Raw genomic sequence first — 20,410 nt, 5'->3', positions numbered from 1 at the left:
GGCAGGGTTAAAAATTACAGACGGCGGCAGACGGAACAGGTCCAAAAATATATTGCGTAGTTCAATTGGTAAGTGGGACTCTAAATTATTTCGGTCGGCGCCCGAGTGTTTTGATAATTAAACTATCAGCACACGACACCCTACATTAGGATAGTCTCACATCTAGTTTCCGTCCCTCCAGTCTAACCATTCGTACGCACACACATACGCTCCACCCTCCGACGGTAATTATTTTTTGTATGATTGCTCTTTTTGCTTCTACCACCGAGAATATAGATGATTTTCGACTGCATGGATATGGGTTAATTTCCCACTTACCAATTGAACTACGCAGTATATTTTTGGTTCCATATTGAAGTTTCGTAGTTTTATCTACTCTACCATTCTTCCCACCAAACGGTCCTTCACCTTAATAAACGAGATTGCAATACACGACGACCGAGAAGTCAACAACTTTACACTCCAGTGCGCTACTTACTCTAGTATATATCTTCAATTTTCTCCCCCTTGTGCTACTGCAACCCTCCTCTAATATTCATGACACTTCGCTGCTTCTCATTGCACTCATCCTTCCTACACCGATCATTAATTGAGCGCAATACTACTTAAGCGGGAAGCGGAGTGCAAAAATTGCGGGATGTGGGGCCCTGTTTGCTCTTAAGACGAGATCTCTAGCAGTTTTCAACCATCAGCGGCCGTCAGACAGTCAAGTCGGAATTGTTGGACCCTCACTCATGTCATGGGCGACAGAATACCTGGGTACGACTTTCGAGAGATTTGAGCGAACGATGGAGTAACCAGCGGTCAAATGTCTCGGGGAAAGTGGGCAATCTCGAATTCCAACAAGACGTAATCTGCGGCATATCTAAATTTTGTCAGAGTTTTATGAGCAACTAATTGAACCACGAATCTATTCGATTGACTGATAATATGTGATAAAAGCGCCGAAGGGAGGGCAGAGATCGTGAAGGATTAAAACAACTATTGCGAGCTAATGGCACGCGCAAGTGTTATGAGAAGGTGAAGCCGCTGGGAAGGACTGCCTACCGGCAGAGCTTTATAAACATGGCGGTAGCAGGCTCTACATTGGGTTAGTTCGAGGATTTGGGAGGAGGACTGCCGGAGCTACTGGAGGAATGGATGGAAAAAGTGGTTTGTCCCATCTACAAAAAGGGTGATCGACTAGACTGCTGCAACTATCGCGGTATTACACTGGTAAACGCCGCCTACAAGGTACTCTCCCAGATCCTGTTACGCCGGTTGTCACCGATCGCACAAGGTTTAGTAAGGAATTATCAGGCGGGTTTCATGGGGGCGTAAGGAATTATCAGGCGCGCAACTGCGGACCAAATTTTTACCATCTGACAGATCCTGCAGAAATGTCGGGAGTACAACGTGCCCATGCATCACATCTTTATTGATTTCAAAGCAGCATACGATACAGTCGATGGAGACAAGCTATGGCAGATAATTCACGAACACGGTTTTCCGGACAAACTGACGCGACTGATAAGAGCTACATTGGATCGAGTGATGTGTTTCGTACGCATCTCTGGGACACTCTCGAGTCCCTTCGAGACGCGGCGAGGGTTGAGACAAGTTGACGGTTTATCCTGCATGTTGTTCAACATCGCTCTTGAGGGGGTGATCCGACGAGCCGGCATCGAAACGAGAGGCACTATTTTTACCAAGGGTAGCCAACTTCCAGGCTTTGCAGATGACTTTGATATCATAGCCAAGAACTTTGCGACGGCGGAGGCAATCTACACCAGACTGAAAGCGGAGTCTAGGAGAATTGGGCTAAAAATAAATGCGTCGAAGACCAAATACATGAAAGGAAGAGGCTCAAAGGAAACAAACGCGTGTCTCCCACGGACGGTAATCGTCCGAACTAGAAGTGGTAGAGGAGTTCATGGACAACAACATTAGTAAGAAAATCCAGCGACGCATCCAAGCGGGAAATCGGGCCTTCTTTGCTTTTCGTTAAACGCTACGATCAAGAAGCATACGCCGCCGCACGAAGCTAACAATGTACAAAACCCTTATTAGACCGGTAGTTGACGTTGCTCACGGAGGACATACGCACCCTTGCGATATTTGGCGGAGTAAAAACTGAAAGCGGAGAGTGGCGGAGGCGTATGAATCACGAACTACAGGCACTGCTTAGGGAGACTCCCATCATAAATCTAACGAAAGTTAGCAGGCTAAGGTGGGCCGGACACGTCGTAAGGGTGCCGGACGACAGTGCGAAGAAAATAGTCCTCTTCAACAACCCCACCGGCACCAGGAACAGGGGGCCCAACGTGCACGATGGCTCGACCAGGTCGAAAGCGATTTGCGACTTCTGAGGCGACTAGAAAATTGGCGACGAGTGGCCCAAGACCGAGTTGAATGGAACAAGAAGCAGATAATAGGTCGTATGAATAAAACAGTTAGCTTTGCTTTTCCCGTGTAAATGTTATACGAGAGTTTGCTTTAACTCTTTTATTCATACGGCCTAATGTCTACCACTCTATGATGGTTTTACAGAGAAAGTTTTTAATGTTAAATTACAACATAAAATGTGTTCTTATTTTCGAAACTTTATATGTATATAATATAAATAACAGCATGAATGGCATCGCAGAGTTCGCCGAAAGAAGGAAGGGGAGTGAGGAGACAAAAAGAGAAGGAGGCAGGAAGAGGTAGATACAGATAGTGAAAGAAATCGAAAGAGAACGTAACAAAGGAGGAAACGAAATTGAGAGAAAGATGTGTGCGTGAGAGAGAAAGAAAGAGAGAGAATGTTAAAGTAAAAGACAAACTGTGCGAGAGAAAATTGTATGAACAGAATGAAATGACAATATAATTCATATTGGGAACATTGAGAATGATTTTCGATAATATTTTATCCATAGAACTAGAATGCATCTGATAAGAATAATTCGACAGGAAGAAGCAAGCTACTTGCTTGTATTATTCGATCTTTTCAAGATTATTAGCCTAAGCATAAGCACACGAGTGGTGTGCTGCTACTCCGTTATTGATCAGAACCGATGCAAATTGCAAAATGATGGCTAGAAAAGCATACTTGAGACAGCACGCTATTCCTCATTGTTCAACCATATCAGGTCCCTGATCAATACCGAAGACCAGAGAATCCTCTGCATCTTAACAAGCATTTCGGAAAATTTTTGGTAGTGGGGGGAGCTATATAAAGATAAAATTTAATGGATATTTCAATCGGTTGAAAGCATCGACAACGAGAACTATCCGAGAACGAGGACGAATTCAAAGACCGCCCGCAAGAAACAACCAATAATTCGCCAGAAAGAAACAAGATACTTGCCTGAACTATTCAATCTTTTCAAGATTATTTAAGATAAACTATATTAAATTAGAGATTCGAAGGATTCTATTAGGTGTAACATGGGTGGAAGGGCAATTTATTTTAATTTTCTACTCTAGTAAAATCACTTTCACCAATGAGCAAAAGCAGAAGGCGAATCGGGGCGTTCCGTGCTACAAATTCAAAATTATTTGCTTTCAAATTCGGACCACAACCATGATTCGGCCAGTCTACAAACTGTCACTTTTTTGTTTCGTTTTTCCCTAAGCTTTAGTAATGCAGCCAAACTGTTCCTTAATGCTATTGTATCAGGCAAATTTTTGTTCTATTACTCAATTGATTATTTAAACGATTAGCAAAATCAAATACCAATTTGATTACCCACACCAATCCCTTCTGTTTTTCTTCTCTCTATTTCTCTCGACAACCAAAAAAAAAACAACCAAAAACGCTCTATTTCTTCTTCCCCCTTATTCACCGAAAATAGCGATCTTCCAATTCGCCCACCGCCGACGCCCGATCAGCTGCCGTGCTCATGGTGGAATCCAAATTGTTGCGATCGCAGCCTGTTAGTCGGCACATACAAACATGGCTGCGAAAACTACCGTGTGATGCGAGCGGATCCAATGCTTTGCTTCCAGACTCACTGTGGTCCCGGCGATGGAGCCGTCGAGGAGACAACGATTGTCAAAGAGTAAGTCCACACTTTTTCACTACCTTTTTTCTTCTTCTCCCGTGCGCTCTTTTTTCTCTGTTATTCTTCGTTAAAATGTCAATTTTAAACTTCACTGTGGATTGATCCGTTTTTTTCTTAACGATCGATCGAATTACCTCGCGGCTAGAATGTTTGTTGAGAGTTATTTATTTTAATTATTCTGGATGTGAGTATTTTCCGATTGAATGAACTCCGCTACAAAGTCAAGTTCCGTATAGATAGAGTAAGTATACTTCACGGAGACCATTTCCCTTGTGGTTTCAATTTTGCATGATGCTTCTCCGTAACGCTCGGTAATGACTAATTGAATACATTGTTTCATTATCATAAACATTTCCCGTGATATCATTAAAGACTAACATCCGTAAAGATTAAAAGTAAAACAGAAACCAAAATTTTACTCTTTATGCCAATCACTCACATACATTACAGCCTTTTGTTTAGTTGAATTCCGCAAACCCTGGTTGGAAAATTTAGATTGACCGAGTTCCGCTTTTCGTTTCTCTTAGAACTGATGACGACGCCAACTCGAAGCAGGGTGATAATGAAGACGATCCAGAAGATGGCCCGTCGGAGGCTCGATCATCGTCCGCCGGTGTCGAATCAAAAGATGGTAAGTCCCAGCAAACCGACAATTTGATTTCCTCCGATAGAACACACCGTAGTCCTTGTAGTAGGTTTGTTTTGTTAACCAATTGCTCAATAAACACTAATCTAGATGATGAAGAATCCACAGCTGGTACGACGCCCAGTGCCGCTCCAACGCCGGCTCCATCCGAGACAAATCCCGAGCTTATCTGGCCCACGATGCAGGACCTGAACACGCGGCTGCGGCGGGTGATCACTTCCTACCAGCGCAACTACAAGAAAGAAGAGCTCAAGCAGCAGCAGAAAGCTAAGGTGAGCATAATTTTCTTTCTCATTTGACGTAGCTTGAATTGAGTGCAATGCCAATCGTGATCCGTCAGTGATCCGATCCATTGTATCATCGTAAGTGCATGTTATTTCTTCACCACAAGTCGGTACACAAATAGTTCAGAGCATGTAATCAATGTAATTTGTGTAGGTACCTTTCTTCATTCGAGTCTCATTCCGTTGAAGTACATGTTTTGTGTTTTGCCCTGTAGTGTTGGGTTGATTACAAAATTTTGGGAAACATAGAGATTGTAGTAGCGCAATTACTACCATCCCATTGTGTTGTATCGTTAGATAATTTCTATAGATACTGGCAAATTCCTAGAGCACATATTAGCACACTTATGGTAAGCACACTTAGTAGAATTTGGACAAGTGCATATACATAGTATCACTCGCTAACGTAACGTATCACTTAGTTACTAATAACGTTCAACCTCCAGACTAAACACATCAGATTGAAATTGTGTTGATAAGTTCGTTTTAACAATGAACCTAAAACAATTTTACTTTGGTATTCGCGCCAAGAAAAAAACATGAGGTTTCTAAAGGAAAAATGTTCAGTAACAGTATTTTAGTAAAACTGGAGTTTTTATTTTCCCCACCTGCGTTCGATCTATTTTCCGATGTTTTATGTGGTTCGATTATTCATCATTGAAACAAAACACTCACGCATTGTTCTCCTTTTAATTTAATTCTTTCATCTGTCTGGAATCATTGGAATGTTTTCAATATGCTCTGAATTATTTGTTGTTCGCGTATTGTTCACACTCATTTCGAATTCCATCGCGGTGTCATTCATCAGTCAAGCTTGTAATCTCATGCACAAACCTATTGAATAAATGGCAAACGAATCTCCTCTTTAACACACCCCCCTTTTTCGTCAACAATGCGCCATTCCATCGCTCGCTCGTCAAACACGCACACGCAGCTTCAGGCGATCGTACCACCTGTTTCGGCCCTGGGAGGACAATCGTCGTCTTCACCGTCGACTCCGTCCTCCACACCGGGACCGATACTAAGCGGTGGCATGTCATCGCAACATCAGCAGTCCCAGTCTGGTGCTCTGACAGCGCAACAATTGAACCAGCAGCAGCAGCAAAGCATGATGTCGGGACATGGAAGCATGGGAAGTGCGTCCACGTCCTACGCTGGCACTAGCGGCCTAGGCAAGAGCCAACAGCAGCAAGTATCGAGCGGAGTGGCCCCGACCGGTGGCATGCCAACGGCAGCCGACTTTAGTCTCATGCTGAGCCTGGGACTGGGGCTTAATCCGGCCGATGCTTCGCAGTTGGCCAATCTCGATCTGCAGAAGTTGGCCATGTACTTGGTTAGTATGAAATGGTGGGATCGGACCATTGTCACTCTTTTTTAGTGCCTTTCATGTTATTTTGTTACGAAATTTGGTTGAAGTATTCTTGGTTTATTTCTCTATCACTCTGGTATTGGTACTAGTTTATGTATTTTGGTTGTTTTTTGTTTTCTATTTCGATATTTAATTGGTTCAATAATTTATTACTTTGATATACAATACCGTAAAAAAGACGTAGATGATTAACATACGATTTGTTTTAGAAAATGGAGCGTCGAGAGAAGACCGAGCAGGTTATGCGCGAAAGGGAACGCGTACGTCTGGAGCAGATACCGAAGAAGTGGACACGACGCGAGGAGAACGAATTCATTCGAGTTCTCACCGGTTATGGAATCGATCTGCTGTCAAACACGTCGGTTCCGACTCCCGACTGGTCAAGGTTTGTATATTTTATCTATTTAGCATTTATATATTAACCAACCGTTATAAGACAAGGATGACTTCCGGATTTCCGGAGAAAGAAGACCTTTGTTACCTCGATAAAACCTACCCTCTGTGCAAAGTTTCAATTCAATACTTATAAGAGAAAAAACCCGATCACGCTACTTTGGTCTTCGGGCTCAACTCCGGTGTCACTCTCGGTGTGTACCGAATAAAAGAGCTCTGATTTGAGTTTTATATTATTACTAGCTGTAGCCCGTGTGTCCCTATAAAATGATTTCCAGTAATTTCGGAGGATGATTGATGCGATAAACTAGATTCACTATAACGGAGGTAACCGGAATTTCTGACCAAAACGCCTAAATGTATTTCTAACCCTATGTAACTCTATGAGGTGCAATTACGTTTTTGATGCGTGTCTTGATTACAATCTGGCATAATTTGTTTGAGTCTTTACTTACTCATTTATGTACTAATGTGCCACTGTCAACTGTGGCGCTTGGGTTTTAACCAGGGCATTGATATCTGTATGAACATGGTTATGCTTGCAATAGATCGATCAGTTGACAGTAGCTTTCTTACCTTGAAAGACGGAACGGGTTTCCCCATGGCAGCTTTCGCAAAGCGAATCTAAGACATCGACGCTGAACGGACTCAATTTTCTCAGCACTGCTGTTGTAGTTAGGATTTCAAACGGACGAACAGTATCCCAGAGCTGAATAAGGCAGTTTTTTCGCGATCCTAAAGATAAAGCCTAAGGACCTTGAGGCTTTAACGACAACATACAAGATATGATGCTTGTACGTTAACTGCGAATCTAAGATAACACCCATGTCTTTGATATGCTAAACACCTTCAATTACTGTGCATTTTCATACAGTTCATGTCGCACCAATTGGCAAAGGCCTCGAGCTGATTTTGCAGAAAATGACAGTCGTCAGTTCAGCGGATTCGGAATTACATTTTACGATCATCTACATACGAGAGTTGCAGGTTTTTAATAGCCGAATTAACGTCGGTAAATTAAAGCACGAAAATCAGAGGGCCTAGGTGGCTTCCTTGAGGTATACCTGACGAAGCTGGATAGCTATCGGACCGATAATCACCAACTGTCGACCGGAGAGATATGAGCAAAACCATTGCTAAAGGTTTGCGCTTACACCCAGTGTATGTAGTTTTACAAATGTGATGGCGTGGTTTATCTTGTGAAAGGCTGCCGACAGGTCGCTGTATAAAACATCTGTTTGAGCTCGTTGGGCCATATCTTCCGTTATGTATGATGTAAGACACAGTGGTAGAGCGCTAAGAAGTGAAGCCATGTTGGTCAGCACTTAGATATTGCTTACAGCGAGAAAGCAGAGGTTCCATGACCACCAGCTAAAAAAGATTCGAGACTGTACTCAGGGATGTGATGTCTCGATAGTTGTCTACATTTCGTGGACATTCGAAATAAACGGAGCAATGATGTCAGCAAGCAGGTTATGTGTTTCTTCAGGAATACGGAAGGTACTCCATCAAATGCAGGATTGAAGGACAACTTGAGCAAGGTCCCGGCCTTCGACATTAATATCAATGGTAGGCTGCTACTTAGGTCAACACGGTCCGCACTCAATACCCCACTTCGGGTGATAATTCAATCTTCGTTGGACTGCATGATACCGCGATTGACTAGTCTGTACAAGTTGTATATCCTCGCATAGTGAAGTTTTAGTGAAAGCATGCAAATGGTGTGGAACTCTCTTGATTAATGAATATGAAGCCGCTGAGTTGAATGGCGCCTCGTCCTGTGAGCTCACAAAGTTTAAATCTAAGAAACGGCTGTTCTTGTTGACGACACGGTTGATTTGATAAAGCATTGCAGCTTGTCAAGAAAATTCGTTGCACCGGCATGGACCGGATAGAGGAAACCGCTATGAGCGGGTTTCCACGAGATATTTGGCAGATTGAAGTCGCCCAATATGATTATCTCATCAAGCGGCGAAGCGTCCCTCATAGCTGAGTAAACTGACTGGCAGTGAGCGTCAATTAGATCGTTGTCGCGTACACGACCAGGTGGGATGTATAAGGCACATAGAAAAAGTAAGCAATCACTCGGCTTCATGGCCATTCGAACCCTATGTACTCTATTACTAAGGTACGGCAAACGCGATGTAGGATCGGTACGACTGATAAACGCTGGCGGTGGTGGCACGACTACCTAGAACAACTGCCTTCTCCATCTCTTCGAAAGAAGTGAACCGATGACCTTCTAAGTCGTCCTGCTTTCGTCGGAACAATCAGTAATCAGAAGGTACAGTATCCAGAAAATATGGTGGCTATGGTAAGATAGGTCACTTGAGTGTTTCGAAATATCTTTTCACAATATATGCGACATGAGGCCGAGCGTTGTCATGCAGCAGTATAATTTTATCATGTGTTTTTGCATGTTGCGTGTAAGGGTATCGACCGCTTACAATGGAATGGCCTGGTTTTAGCAGGCATACATATCCTTTTCACACAAATCACACACAAATCAAAGCCTTAGTTTTAAAGGTCTTTAAGACTTGATCCTTCTACATCGACAGACTTTACAGCCGGCTGTTTAGGCCCCCATAGACGCGTGAACATGTTGACTGATAATGATGGTGAAGTCGCTCGCCAGTAAAATCTCCATTCAATAGCTCTTGGTATGAACTGAAAAACGGCATCCAATTACCATACCTTTAAACTATTCCCATTGATGTCAAACGCACAGAAATTGTTTGTTTTATTACTCCTAACGATTTGCATACTCTTTCGTTCGACTCTGGGATTTTTCTCCATTTATTCGTCTTCGAACTTTTTTTGGCTATCATGAGCGGTTTGCTTAAAATCCTCGCAAAGGCGAAGATTCGAAAAACATTGGTCCTAACGTACTTCCTCGGGGTACACTTCGATGACACTATCGGTTACACAAACACACAGCCATGAGATTTGCTGTAGTTCTGATTACATTCCGTTTACCAAACTTAATCATCTAGTTTTATTCGACAGACTGATTACAATCGTTTTAATAAAACTTAAATATAACTTGTCCAGTAAAATTTCTGCTATGATGATAATTTTGCAACAAAAATAAATATTATTCTGTTCTCAAACCACGTACGTTTTGATAATATATTCCTGCCGAGGGCGGTTGTTTGTCGAGGTGATGAAATTTTTCATGTTTTAATCTTTAAACCGTTTTAAGTTAAAGAAAAATTAAATGTCTGTCATTTCTGCAACTTCCTTCAATTTTTTTTTGATTTCTCAATTTTTCCAATTTAATTATTTTTTAACCCATCCGCAGATTCAAAGCTTTCGCCAAGCTGGACAAGAAATCGGACGAAAACTTGAGCGATTTCTACAAGGTGTTCATCGCGATGTGCAAACGTCAGGCCGGCGTCAAGCTGAACGAGGACGAAAAGAATCTGGAGGGGCTGGTGGATGACGTTACCGAGGATCACGCGAAGCTGATTCTGGATCGGCTGGAGCTGCTGTCGAAGGCACGCGAAATCATCAAACATCCCAAGCTGGACGAGAATATCAAACTGTGCGAAAACAATCTGGACACCCCCGATTGGTGGATCTCGGGTAAGCACGATCGGGAATTGCTCCGAGCGGTGCTTAAACACGGCATCTACCGGTCGGAACAGTTGATCCTAACGGATCCCGAGTTTCCGTTTTTGGAATCGGCGAAGAAGTATTTGCAACACCTGGAGATGCAAATTCAGCTGCAAAACCAGCAGATCATGAAGATGCATGCGGCCAAAGAGAAGGCAGCGGAAAAGTCGGAATTGCCACCGGTTAAGCTGGAGAAAGGTGATGGTTCGCTTAAAATTGAGAAGATACCCGCAAATAAGGAATCTACTACTGCGGTGTTGGATGAGGCAGCGCCTAGCACTAAAGTCGCTGCCGAAGAAGGACCACTGAAGGTTGAAAAAGAAAAGCATGAGGTTAAACAGGAGATTGGTGAAGCGGAAGCTGAAGAAGTAAAAGCCGAAGTGGAGAAAATGGATGAAACCGATGCTACGATCAAAGCTGAAAGTAAAGAGGATGAAGGAGAGAAATCCATGATGGATGATGATAAAACTAAAGCGGACGATGATCCAAACGCATCCGAGGTTTCGGCTGACGTCAAGAAGGAGTCGAGCGACAATGAAACATCTGTATCGGACGCAGTCCGAAAAACTGACAAAGACGTTCCGGAAGCGATGGACGTTGATAACGAAAAGAAATCCGATGAAGACGAAATTGATAAACCAACAGCAACGGTTCAGGAAAAAGACGCTGAACCCGAGGACATGAACAGTGAAAAAGATTCAATCACTGACGTGATTGAAAAAGCAACACCCCCAACGGGTGATGCTGCGAAAACAACTGAAAAACAAGAGACGACCGCTAGTCCAGCGCAAAAGGATGAGCCTGAAGCATTGGCGAAATCTGCAGCAGCAGCTGCAGAGCGTGAATCTTCTCCGGATGTAATCATACTGGACGAGCAGAAGATTGCTGAGGTAAAGCCGAAGGCTTTGAGTGAGGAGGAGAAATGTTCGAAACAAGCTGCCGAACTGAAAGCCCGTTTCCCCGATTTGGAGGTTTTCCAACCGTTGATGAAATTGAAGCAGCTGGACAATAGTGTTTCCAAGGAGGATTTCAAAAGTAATATCATTTAATGAATTATAAGTGGGAGTTGAGTTCTAATTAAAACTGATTTATTTTAGATATGAGCAAGTTTGCAAGCATGATTGACACATCGATGATTGTTAGGTGGTTCCGTGATTTCGCTTTGGAGCGACGGGTTGGTCACATCATTTACTGTATTGAACATGGTGAATGGCCCGTAGGAAAGTCGTACTCAGCCTACACGGGTTGTTTGGGAATAGATCTGGACATTCCCTTGCACGAAACGATCAAGAGAATCATCCCGATGGACGGGGATCCACGTCGTTCGACTTCGAGCACACCGGATGTGATCACGATCACGACCGATCATGCCGGAGCGAAACAGATAAGCCAGGCTGCACTGTCCGCTCAGTCGGCAGCCGCCGCAGCGCAGGCTGCACTGTCCGCCGTCGGGCTCGGGGGCAGTGGCAGCGGGCCTGGTGGGGCCGGCGGACCCCAGGGCATGAGTCAGAGTCAGATAGCAGCTGCTGCGGCCGCTGCGGCAGCCGCCAGTGTTTCGCTCTCGTCAAGTAAGAAACGAAAGAGACACATTGCTATTGATGTTGAAACTGAAAGGGCCAAATTGCATGCTTTGTTGAATAATACTCAAAGTCCAGGTAAACATAATCAATTGGCTTACTATCTTTTGTTTGTTTTTCTATATTTTTAAGTTGACATTACTGGAGGAGGGTCTCCGAGCTTGGGCAAATTGAAAGTATAGACATTTTGTTGTCCAAACGTCTGTTGGAATTAACTCAGTATGAATAAGTTCCTTTCAAGTAACTGCCAGCTCGGAACAACTCTACTATTTTAGGCGTTTGAACTTAATCTCAAATTAGTCGCTTTCTTTTCGTTACATAAAAATCTAAATTTAATTGATGTCGTGTACCTTTGTACGTACGTTAGCGTATTCTCCAATGTTGTTATGATTAGAAGTGGCAGAAACCACGTTCCCAATTCCACCAAAGGGTGGATACCATGTCGAATCGACCACAGTCCAGTGCTACTTGTTCTAATCCCGTCTAACATTGCTTTCAGTGCCAACCACAAGTCCGAAATCGCAGCCACCGCCGCTGCAATCGGCTGGCGGTCTATCCTGGAATGACGATGAAATTGTTGATGCTCGCCGAGGCAGTTCCTCTTCCAGCGGCTCAAATGTCTTGCAACCGCCGCCCGCTCATCAGCACGGTCCCAGAAATCAAATGTCCTATTCGAAACCGACGCTGATCCCTGGAACTTCCAGCACTTTAACACCGATAGATTTATCTGCAAGGTAAGAGTGAATTCGCGAAGCGGAATGTAAAGGAATTAAACTGGTTTTTTCCTTTGATTTCAGTTACGGTCTTTCAAAGGTTAATATGGCAGACATCCTAAAAAGTCCTATGGATTTGAGTGAAGTGCAGGACTTTTCGATTGGCAAGAAAAAGAGTATGGATGGTGGTAGCAGTAGCCGCGGTCTGTCATCTACTAGCATAAGTATTACCAATGCTGGTGGAAGCACTTCTATGCCCTCGCCGTCGGCTGCGGTTGCAGCAGCAGCTGCCGCGGGCAAAGGCAAACTCAACGATATGCTGTCGAAGCTGATGAAAAAGAACAACGTCAGCGTTCCGATAGAGGAACCTCCTCTTGGCAAGGAGAAAAAGCGACGCAAACTGGACGAAATTGTTCTCGGTCTATCGGCTGCGAAAGAACAAAAGTCAATATTTGGCGATCCGACGCCTCCGGGCGGCAGCTTCTCGGGTAGCTCCATGAAGAAACCACAGATTCCACCGAGTGTATCCGTTACTCCAGCTAGTGCACCGTCGTCTGTCAGTCAACAACCTCCGCAGAAACCGTTCACTATTACAGTCACCAGTGTTCCTGGAACATCTAAAAGCGGAGGCCAAGGCTCCTCCAGCTCCAGTTCGAGCAGTGGCCTGGCGGCACTACAGAACATGTCCGGCATGGGCGCACTGTCGTCTAAGGAAAGTCTAAGTGCCCTGTATGCCCAGGCGGAGCAGGCAGCCTATCTGAAACAGCAGCAAAAACTCATCCAAACTCTCCCGGCTAATTCACCTCAACGGAAAGCATGCGAAGCCATGCTTGCCGATATGAAGCAAGCCGCCGAGCTAAGCTCAAAACTCGGCCAGTACGGTTCGCACGATGCCAAAGTCAATAAATGGCTGGTGGAACAAACGGCCGTTCTGACCGAGCATGCTATGAGCTTGGATTATCTCACCCGATCATCGAGACGCTCCTCTACTTCGACTTCACAATCTCAATCAACGACACCGACCTCTTCGAGGTCTACGAGAAACTCCAACAGCCTTCAGCAGCAGCAACATCATCATGCCCAGCAAATGCAGCAGCAACAGCAACAACATCAACAGCAGCAGCAGCAGCAGCAACAACAGCAACAGCAAGCCGACAGCAAATCGGCCGCTTTCAATTGGAATAATCTAACCGGAGAAGAATACGTTTCGGTTATCAACAAAATCAACGGCAAACGGCTAACCGGCAACAAAGCCCCTCAGCTGAAGCGGCTAACCCAATGGTTGGCGGACAATCCGGCATACGAAATCGATCCCAAATGGGCAGAATCAATCAATCTACCGGGGACATCGAAATCCCTGCAATCGGACTCGGGCAGTCCGTCGGCGAAACAGATGCGAGCCTCGGCATCGGCTTCTTCGTCGATGGGTGGTCCCCAGGGTGGCCAATATGGCAGCAGCAGTAGCAGCTCCAGCCAGCAGCAATCCAGTGCGGCTCAGTCGAAGAAGCACAGCAGTAACAGCGCAGCCAATATGCAGTTTCCTAGTCTTGCCGGGCTCAATCCGAATCTGCTGTCCAGTCTGACCGGGCTGGGTAACTTTGACCCCAAGACGAATCCTCTGCTAATGCCGTTTGGCGGAATGCCTGGCTTGGCCGGTCTTGGTGGATTGGGTAATCTGAATAACATGAGCCTGTTGGCCGGGTTGGCTAGTTTACCTGGCTTTTCCGGCATGGATGCACAGGGTTTGGCTGCTATGATGGCAGCAGCCGGTATGGACCCGACAGCAGCGTTGGCAGCCGCTACTGGTGGTACGCCTCAGAAGGGCGGTGGTAATGCTAGTAAATCACGAAAATCTGTTAACGATTCGGGTGCTAGTAGTTCGTCTAGTTCGCAGCAGAGCTCCAGCAAGAGTTCGAACCAACAACATGCTGCGGCGGCTGCAGCAGCTGCAGCCGCAGCTAACAGTCAGTTCCCGTTCTTTTTCCCCAATCCGAGTCTATTGTATACGCCGCTTGGTTTGGGTGGATTGAACCCGTACGGAATGCCAGGAGCTGGCGGGCTGGGAACAAGTGGAGTTTCAACGAGCACTTCATCGTCAACCACGACATCGCGACAATCGCAATCGAAACAAGGTAGTTCCCGAGGTATGGGTGGAAGCGGTCAGCAGTCGGCTTCCTCGCCAAGCAGTAAATCAAGCAGAAGTTCCAGTCTGACAAGTCAGCAGGCAGCCGCACAGCAGGCCGCTTTGGAGGCGGCACAGTTGCAGCTTCTGCTGCCACATGACAAACATGTGCTGGATTCGTTGACCCGCTCGGCAGCCGGTCTGGATATGCCGCAAAGCCTGCGAGGCAGCAGTTCCAGCTCGTCCGACAAGCGGGCCCGCGAAAGTGCTGCTGCCCAGCAAGCGAACAAACAAGCGTATGAGAAGATTGAACGCGAGAGGAGGAAGCTTTTGGAACAGCTACAGCAGGGAGCATTTCCCTCGGAACTAGCGGCAATCCAAGCATTTACCACTGGCAAAATGCCCGGAATGTCATCTTCCTCTTCATCATCGGGTCATGGTTCGTCATCGAAGAGCGGTAGCAGCAGTAGTGCCGCTGCCAGTGCTAGCGCAAGTGCTTCAGCAGCAGCTGCCGCAGCGGCTGCTGCCATGAGCGCGAAGGACCTACAACTGCCACTGCCTCCGGAATTCAGCCAGGCTTTGATAGCGGAAATGACTGCTCACGCTTTGTCGGCAAACGCTGGATCCTCATCATCAGCATCCTCTTCATCGAAAAAATCACGCGAACAAGAGCTAAAAGACGCCTTGGATCAACTTAGTAAAAATCCGATCGAACTACTAGCTAGAAGCTTGGGAGTCGGTCCGGCAATTTCGTTGATTCCGACGTCCTCGTCGTCGACTTCGTCGACACCAGACTCCAAGCGAGCTTCATCCTCGTCGCGCCATGATTTGCAACAACAGCAGGCGCAACAGCTGCAACATCATCTGTCGAAATTGGATCCGAAAACCTTAATGCTCGGAGCCACATCATCCCAGGAGGAAATGAAGAGCCCTCGAACGAGATCTTCAACGGATTCGCTGGCCAGCTTGGATAAGGTCACGTTAACACCGGTGGCAGCATCCAGCATAGCCGCCTCATTGCCATCGCAAACAACAATTTCGCTAGCTTCGCCCATCGGAATGCCCGGTACTTCCTCCAGTGGATCGTTGAATCTCAGTGCTAAGAGTCCTGCTGCTTTGTCGACGTCGTCAACCAGTAGCATGGGAGACCGCGAAAAGGATCGCGAACGAGAACGGGATCGTACCGAACGGTCAGAACGAGCCGAACGGTCGGAACGGAGCGAACGAAGTCTACGGTCGGCAGATGTAGCAGCCGATTTGAGCCGTGGCTCCATGAGCTCGGTTCCTGCGACCGTAACATCCACCTCGGTTTCGTCCGGTGTCCCGCAGAATCTCTCCACTGCAGCGGGGCCCAGTTCATCCAGTTCAACGTCTGCGCCATCGGCGTCGGTGACGGTAGTGGACACCGCTCACAATCAAGAGATGGACCTAGAGGATCTGATTGCCCCCTCAAAGCTGTCGAAATCCGGTAACGTTCTAAGCGATGAGGATGATCCGCAGAAACAGATTATGATTTTAAAACAGAAACAGAAACTGCTCCAGCAGGAGCAGATGAAAAAGCTCCAAGAAGCTCAAGAAGTTCAACGTTTGCTTGAGCAACAGCGAATAGCCGAACAAAAGAAGCTCATGGAAGAGCAGCAGCAGCAGCAGCAACAACAACAACAACAGCAGCAGCAACAATTGGAACACGAACAGGAACAGGCACACGTACGTGAACTTCGTCACAAACGGCGCCGTGAGAGGGAAGAACCCGAACGTGAAAGCAAACGACAAGACGACAAACCTACTCCCGCTGGCCAGCCGGAGGAGTTCGTTCATCATGGAACACCTTCCGCACAGCAGGAAGACCCCAACGCATCGACCGAGCATCATACACAAGATGCTACCGAACATAATTTATCTCAAAGCAGCACCGATCCGCAGGATCAACATCAGCAACAGATGGAAGAACTCGAGCGGCACGAACGACGTCCGTCGCGGCGAAGCCACCATCACACGGCTGCTGAGCAGCAACAACAGCATCAACCTCAACACTCGCAGGAAGAATCGAGTAAATCCGATCTGGAAAAGACCCCGGACTCGGCATCATCGTCAGCGGCTCCGACGCGAAAATCCACCCGCTCCAGCACGGATGCCGCGAATTCGTCCGGTGGGGAATCCAGCAGTGCACCGCCAACGACTCCCTCGACCGGAGGAGGTGGCGGAGGACGGCGCACTACGCGCTCGAAGCGGCGTCGCAGCGGTGATGATTTGGACAGTGCCACTGCCGTTGGAGTTCCGGAGCGGAAACGAGAGCTACGCTCCAGTGCCGGACGGCAGGCCGCAGCTGCGGCCGCTCGCATGGCTGCGGAAGCTAAAGCGGCTGCAGCTGCAGCAGCAGCGGCCGCTCAATCGGCCGAAGGGTCGCTCAATCTGTCCAAAGATCAGGACCAGAGCGGAGCGGAGCAACGGGACGACGGGCAACCAATTTGACTAAAAATGAGTAAATGACGCTTATAATTTTAGGTTGAAAAGTTATCCTTTTTTTTGTTTTTTTTTTATTTTTCTGAGCAGGCAGTTTTTAGGCGGTTGATATTAGGAAAGCTATTATAATAGGAGAAAAATACACCGTGCCGAAAGGTTGATTAAAAAACTACAGACATAAAAAACGCGAACAGGCAAAAGTGTTAAAGTAGAAAAAATAACCACTTGTGGAAGTGAGTGCTTTTGGAATAGGGCAAGCTGTGTGAAAAAAACTACGAAAAAGTTGCTTTTGAGGTTGATCTGATGTTGTGCTGTACAACGTCGGTGGGGGATCATCTTCAAGACCGGCCATTTCTCCATTATCTACTGCTAAAAAGTATACCAACAGCAGATTTGCCGATTACAAAAACATTGGCTTCCCAGAGTAACAAAAAAAAAAAAATTCAAGCAACGCTGTTATATGTGTACTATAATCATTTGTCTCTAGCAGTGTAGAGGTTAGACTACTAAAACAAGAAAATTTTAAAGTAAAAACTGTAAATTTATATTAGCTGTCGGAGTCGTTAGGTAAAATTCGTGAACGTTTTTGTTTTTTTTATTAGATCGCAATCGGAATCGGTTCTAAGTGAACGAAAAACACACACTAATGTACTATTGGATAAGATAATAGATCAAAAACGCCGCTAAATGTTTAGCTGGTAAAATAAAGGGGATTCTCTTGATACAAAAAACAAACGCGAAATTATAAATAGAAGCGTCAGGCAGACATGTGAGTAAGTGTTTAAGCTTAACTACTAAAATAGTGCGTAGTGTTTAAATCAAAGTAACTAATTTATTCTCAGTTTCTCAGTTATTGTGGAACGCTCTGTACATTACAAAATTTAACTTCATTGACTGTAGGAAAATAGACGACTAATCTCGATGATTAAATCGATATAATAAATGAAAAAAAAAAAAAAACTTTCAAGTAAAGTACGAAATAAACAATGGAAGAAGGCAAAATTAAACAAGAATCAAACTGTCTTTATTATCATCTATCGTATATGAACAAACATAAGAAAAGCAACTAAACCACGCTCCTGACAAGAGGAGCAAAGCTGTGTACACATTTGGTTAGTTGTTTTAGCAGTATCGCTTGTAAATCTAGGACTTGATGATACCTATTCGTGTAGCGTTGAATGCTGCACCGGAAGATATTATGGTTCCCTTTGTAAAGAGTAAAGAAAACCAATTTCCTCGTGGCATGCCCGTCAGAGGAAAAAAACAACATTAGGAATGCTGAGCTAGATGAATGAACAAACGAGATAGACTGAAATTTAAAAATCTTCATTAGAAAAGTTTAGTTTTTCCGATAAATGGAGCTTACATTAATCAGAAGATAAAGTTCTTGGCAGAATGATTGATAACACGAACAGTGCTCTTCTTCAGTGCAGTTCTTCGATACAAGTCATTTAGCTATCGGATGTTACAGAAAACTACTGATTATCTCGTTTCACAACCCCTAACCTAACCCCTAAAAAACACATTCTCACTAACAGAATTATAAACCAGGTACACATACACTCACACACACATTAAACACGACTGGCGAGTGTGTTCATCGCAATTAAAACTTCACACACAGATTTCTAGACACAAAATTTAGAGACGACGGTGGCATAATAAAACTAATAAAACGAACGGGTGGGAAGCAACAGAACAACAAAACAGGTGGGACACGGAACCGGAACCGCGCTTAGCAGCCGCGCACTTAGCACTGTCGTCGGTAACATCGCACGGATCGCGACCGCTTTCCCTGGTGGCCATGGGGATCGGCGGTTGCGAAGCTGCTGCTAGGGTGCGCGCTGTGCATTGTAACGAGTTCCGAAGCGAAGCTTTCATCCCAAGTTTCGCAAGAAATCACTCTCTCCGGCAGAGCAGAGAGAAGAAGGTCTTCGATGTGGTAGAAGAGCAAGTAGCAATTAAATAACGACTGCTTTTGAGACCGAAAAAGTGAACAACAGCAACAACAACAAAAAAAAAACAGATGGAAGAAAGTAAAATTTAGAAGTAATAGTAATTTATCTCCAATACAAAGTTTACAAAAAAAAGTATAAATATTATAACTAGCAAGAAAAACTCACGTGACAATTATAAATAAAAAATCAACAAAAAAATTATAAATAATGAAAATTATAACAATGTTGTGTTTGTTCCTGTATAAATCGTATCCGAATAGCCAGGTTTTCTAATTAAACAGTTTTTCCATATCTGTTCTTTAAACATTTATAACGGGTCACAAGTTCGGTAAATTGAAATCCGTTAATTTTATATTCATCCGTGGATGGCATTTATTTAGTAGTAAGAAGGCAGTAGGCCATGAAATAGCAGTGAAAAAATGTGACATTTCAAATTGGACCGCACAGCAGTTTTTCGATTCATCCTCCGAAAAACAAGTTTAAAAAGGTGAGTTTACGGTAGGCACGCAAATTTAATCATTCCGGAAATACTAGATTTTATTGATTCATTGGCTTTCTGGGCCCATACGGACTGGGTAGACGGAAAATTGTGATTGTGGTTCATGGGCTCATTGATCAAAAGGTCATTGGTTCATTGATCAAAAGGTCTAAAAACACCTAAAATTATTTACACCAATGTAATATGTTGCGGGAACAAGTGGAAATCGGAACGTTTTTCAAATCAATGAGAATTTGATAATTCAACAATCTACTTAACAGGATTTGTTATTTAAAGAAGTCTTAGACAATGGTTTTGGGAAAAAAATCATTCATTTTACTTTAATTATTTTTAAATCTTACTTAAAGGTGCGTTTAAACTGGGCAATTTTTTGGCAACATGTGGAATGCAACATGCGGTATGCGACATGTAGCTAGTTGTTGGTCAATGTTGGTTCTGTTGCCACCTGAACGTTCGGGATACGTTGCCATGTTGCTTGGAAATATCGGGGAAAAGTTTGGAAAAAGTTGCATGCCACACGTGGCCAATCTAAACGCACCTTAAGTCGCAGGTCTCCTCGTGCATTGTCCATCTTTTCTTTATCCGTAAAAACAACCGTACTAGACGCTTCTTGTCAGGATACATTTTTTTTCGCGGGTTTAGTCTGCTTATGAAGCCCACAGTAAGCACGGCTTCCACTGATAATACGTCTCCGAATCGGCTGGTATCATTGTCCGCCGTTACCAGTGAGCCAAGATAGACAAATT

The 20,410-nt window shown here is 44.8% G+C and overlaps 1 protein-coding gene across 3 annotated transcripts in view; it reads left to right on the top strand.

Annotated features, from left to right (window-relative positions):
• Nucleotides 1-19,350, top strand: part of LOC128743049 (uncharacterized) — a 62,900-nt gene extending 43,550 nt beyond the window's left edge. For 2 of the 3 annotated variants that reach the window (XM_053839561.1, XM_053839559.1), the window contains exons 11-19: nt 3,816-4,022; nt 4,553-4,656; nt 4,762-4,943; nt 5,890-6,288; nt 6,534-6,709; nt 10,019-11,367; nt 11,430-11,987; nt 12,409-12,643; nt 12,707-19,350. In XM_053839561.1, coding sequence (XP_053695536.1) covers nt 3,816-4,022; nt 4,553-4,656; nt 4,762-4,943; nt 5,890-6,288; nt 6,534-6,709; nt 10,019-11,367; nt 11,430-11,987; nt 12,409-12,643; nt 12,707-17,216 — 7,720 coding nt within the window. In that variant the 3' untranslated portion in view covers nt 17,217-19,350. The remainder of the gene's footprint in view (nt 1-3,815; nt 4,023-4,552; nt 4,657-4,761; nt 4,944-5,889; nt 6,289-6,533; nt 6,710-10,018; nt 11,368-11,429; nt 11,988-12,408; nt 12,644-12,706) is intronic. The other variant, XM_053839562.1, reaches the window with a different exon arrangement.
• Nucleotides 19,351-20,410: the final 1,060 nt, after the last annotated feature.

The sequence above is a fragment of the Sabethes cyaneus genome, chromosome 3 (assembly GCF_943734655.1).
Source record: "Sabethes cyaneus chromosome 3, idSabCyanKW18_F2, whole genome shotgun sequence".
Classification (NCBI taxonomy): Eukaryota; Metazoa; Arthropoda; class Insecta; order Diptera; family Culicidae; genus Sabethes; species Sabethes cyaneus.
The sequence above is the reverse complement of the archived record's forward strand: the minus strand, read 5'-3'. Positions and strand labels throughout refer to the sequence as shown.